Below are 2,592 nucleotides of genomic sequence, written 5' to 3' on the forward strand. Positions count from 1 at the left end.
TACTATAACTTAAAATGTAACATTTTAATATTTGATAAAATAGTAGCCAACAAAATAAAACACTATGTTTTATTGTACCTACTTGTTGATGAAACTGCTTACATAATATTATGTAAATTACAGTTGTATAGTCTATTTCAGACGAATAATATGCTAGTGCTGTGTAATCGCTCTTTTTCTGGATTTCGGCTTAATGCTCATTTGTTGATACCTAACCGACTAATCATATTATTATAACATTTTTATATTCTTCTCACGATGATATCCAAATTAAACGATATTTTAAACTCTATAAATGAAATTAAGTCTACGTATACCCTAACTAAATTAATAAATGTAGTTAATGATCAAGGTAAAATGTTAAAATCATTAAATAAGGAAATCAACAAACAATACTTACACAATATACCTATCAATATTGAAATTAAGTTCTCAAAGTTAAAAACTGAAAATAGTCAATTAAAAAGTCGTTTGGATTTATTTGTTCAAGATTCTCGATTGAGAAATTATATAATGCGCCCCTTTAAAAAAAACAGTTTTAAGAAAATGAAAAGGCATATTATTATTATAGACTTCCCAGAGCTAAAATGACTATAAAATGTGCATTTGGTATTATTATGTCTCCAAAATTTCGTATTTTTTAATGTCTATTAAAACTATAGAGAAAATGCAAACCATATTGTAAAGGCCATTCGTATGTTACATAACACTATAATTGCATTTAATTATTAATTTATATAGTTGACTAAAAAAAAACCCATCAATACAAAACGTAAATATCAGAATCTAATGATACTAATAATTATTTGCATACGATTATTGCGATAGGTAATCATATGGAGGTAGAGCAATACGCTAATTAGTACCATAATAATTGTGGGTGAATAGAAACAAAATTTCGAAATAAGTTTCATTGACCAATGACTACGGTCTAAGTATAACTATTTTTATAAGTTGTTGATGTATTACATTGGTTATGTTATGAAGAATCGAATTCAATTGATACATTTTTACCTCCATAATAATTGTCGATAAGAAAATTGATGAGAGTAAAAGTTATTTTACCTCCAAAAAATGTGTATCAACTTTGTTATCATGGTTCTCATGAACGAATTGTAATAACTCCAAAAATTTTTTTTTCACTTTTCGGCCTGGTTGTGTAGAATAAATTAACGTAAATATCAATCCTGTTTAATGAATTGCTGATTTTTTATAATTTTTTTAATCAAAACATTTTGTTTTCCGGGTGAATAGAGACATGCAAACAATACAAACAGAAAATATGTTTAAAATGTTGTTTTTCATAAAATAAAGGCTATAAGTAAGTTATTTGAACGCTTTTTTTTTTAAAAAATTCAAAATTATGTTTCTATTCAACCTCAATACAGTTGAATAACAAATTCTATGAAAACTAAGCAGCTGTTTTTTTCACCCACACCTGCGAGTGAGAAACAGCGTACTTAAAAAAATTTATAAAATCAAATTTTATAGTTGGATAACCGTTGAAAATTCTATCATGTAGTACACGGCGAGACCCAAATTTTGATGTAATTCACAGCATTGTACATATTTTAGATCCAGATATATAACACCTGAAAGGTGTAAACCTGTTTCTATTCACCCACAATTACGGTACCTATATGAAACAATTTTGTCAAATTTTGAAAAAAATTTAAAAATTTTTTTTTTTTTTTTCGAAAAATATGATTTAGTGCATATGGTTATGTATGTGCATTTAGTTTATATACCAAGTAGGTAATAAATATTATAATTATCATTCTATAGTATAACCAATACCATTATCATAATTTATTCTGTAGGTACCTACAAAATCATATTATAATCATATTATGTTTCAACGTTTGAACACGACTATTTTATAAAACTAATGTAGGTACTTACCTACTAGGTATCTATTTATATCCATATTTCTTTCTTTTGCGACAATATTCTACTCTTTTTCAACAACAATCTTGTCTCTATACTTACCTACTATTAAACTTGTTCGACAGAACACTTTTTTATTTGAACTTCAGATAAAAGAAGTTTCATTCAATATTTTATGTTGTATTCCGTCATTAAATATCTAAAATACAATATTTAGATATAGGACACGTGTATGACACTATGTTCGCAGTATCACAAATGATTAAAAATAAAACAATTTTATTGTCAAACACGAACGACCGAAGCGAACGAATTTATTCAGTTGCGAGATCTGGATTTCCGCTATACATTAGACATTTCCGTCCATTTTATAAGATTTAATTATTTTAGTCGTCGCGACGTGAATTTCGTGTTCGTCCCATTCATGCAGGACATGCGCAAGTGTTACAACTTACAACTGTGCTGAATCGGCCCATGAGCTTTGTGTGAATTCTTAGAACACTATTACAAACATTTGTGATTCCTGCAGAGCTTGCGCTAATGGGTAGTTCTAACCAATATGGGTAGTTCTAAATTAAAATGGGCAATTCTAAAAGCCAATTTGGTCATTACCAAAAATCGTGAATTTTCTGTATTATTGGCATATTATGTAATATTGTTTAATTTAATTATAATATGTATTTTATTTAATATTTTTTGTTTGGT

General features: G+C 27.3%; 1 protein-coding gene across 1 annotated transcript in view; it reads right to left on the minus strand.

Annotated features, from left to right (window-relative positions):
- Positions 1 to 1,020, minus strand: part of LOC112600034 (interaptin-like) — a 13,090-nt gene extending 12,070 nt beyond the window's left edge. Inside the window, 1 exon segment of the mRNA XM_025347168.1 lies at positions 1,015 to 1,020. Coding sequence (XP_025202953.1) covers positions 1,015 to 1,020 — 6 coding nt within the window.
- Positions 1,021 to 2,592: the final 1,572 nt, after the last annotated feature.

Source organism: Melanaphis sacchari, unplaced genomic scaffold, assembly GCF_002803265.2.
Source record: "Melanaphis sacchari strain LSU unplaced genomic scaffold, SCAv2.0 Contig59_pilon_pilon, whole genome shotgun sequence".
NCBI classification, from domain to species: Eukaryota; Metazoa; Arthropoda; class Insecta; order Hemiptera; family Aphididae; genus Melanaphis; species Melanaphis sacchari.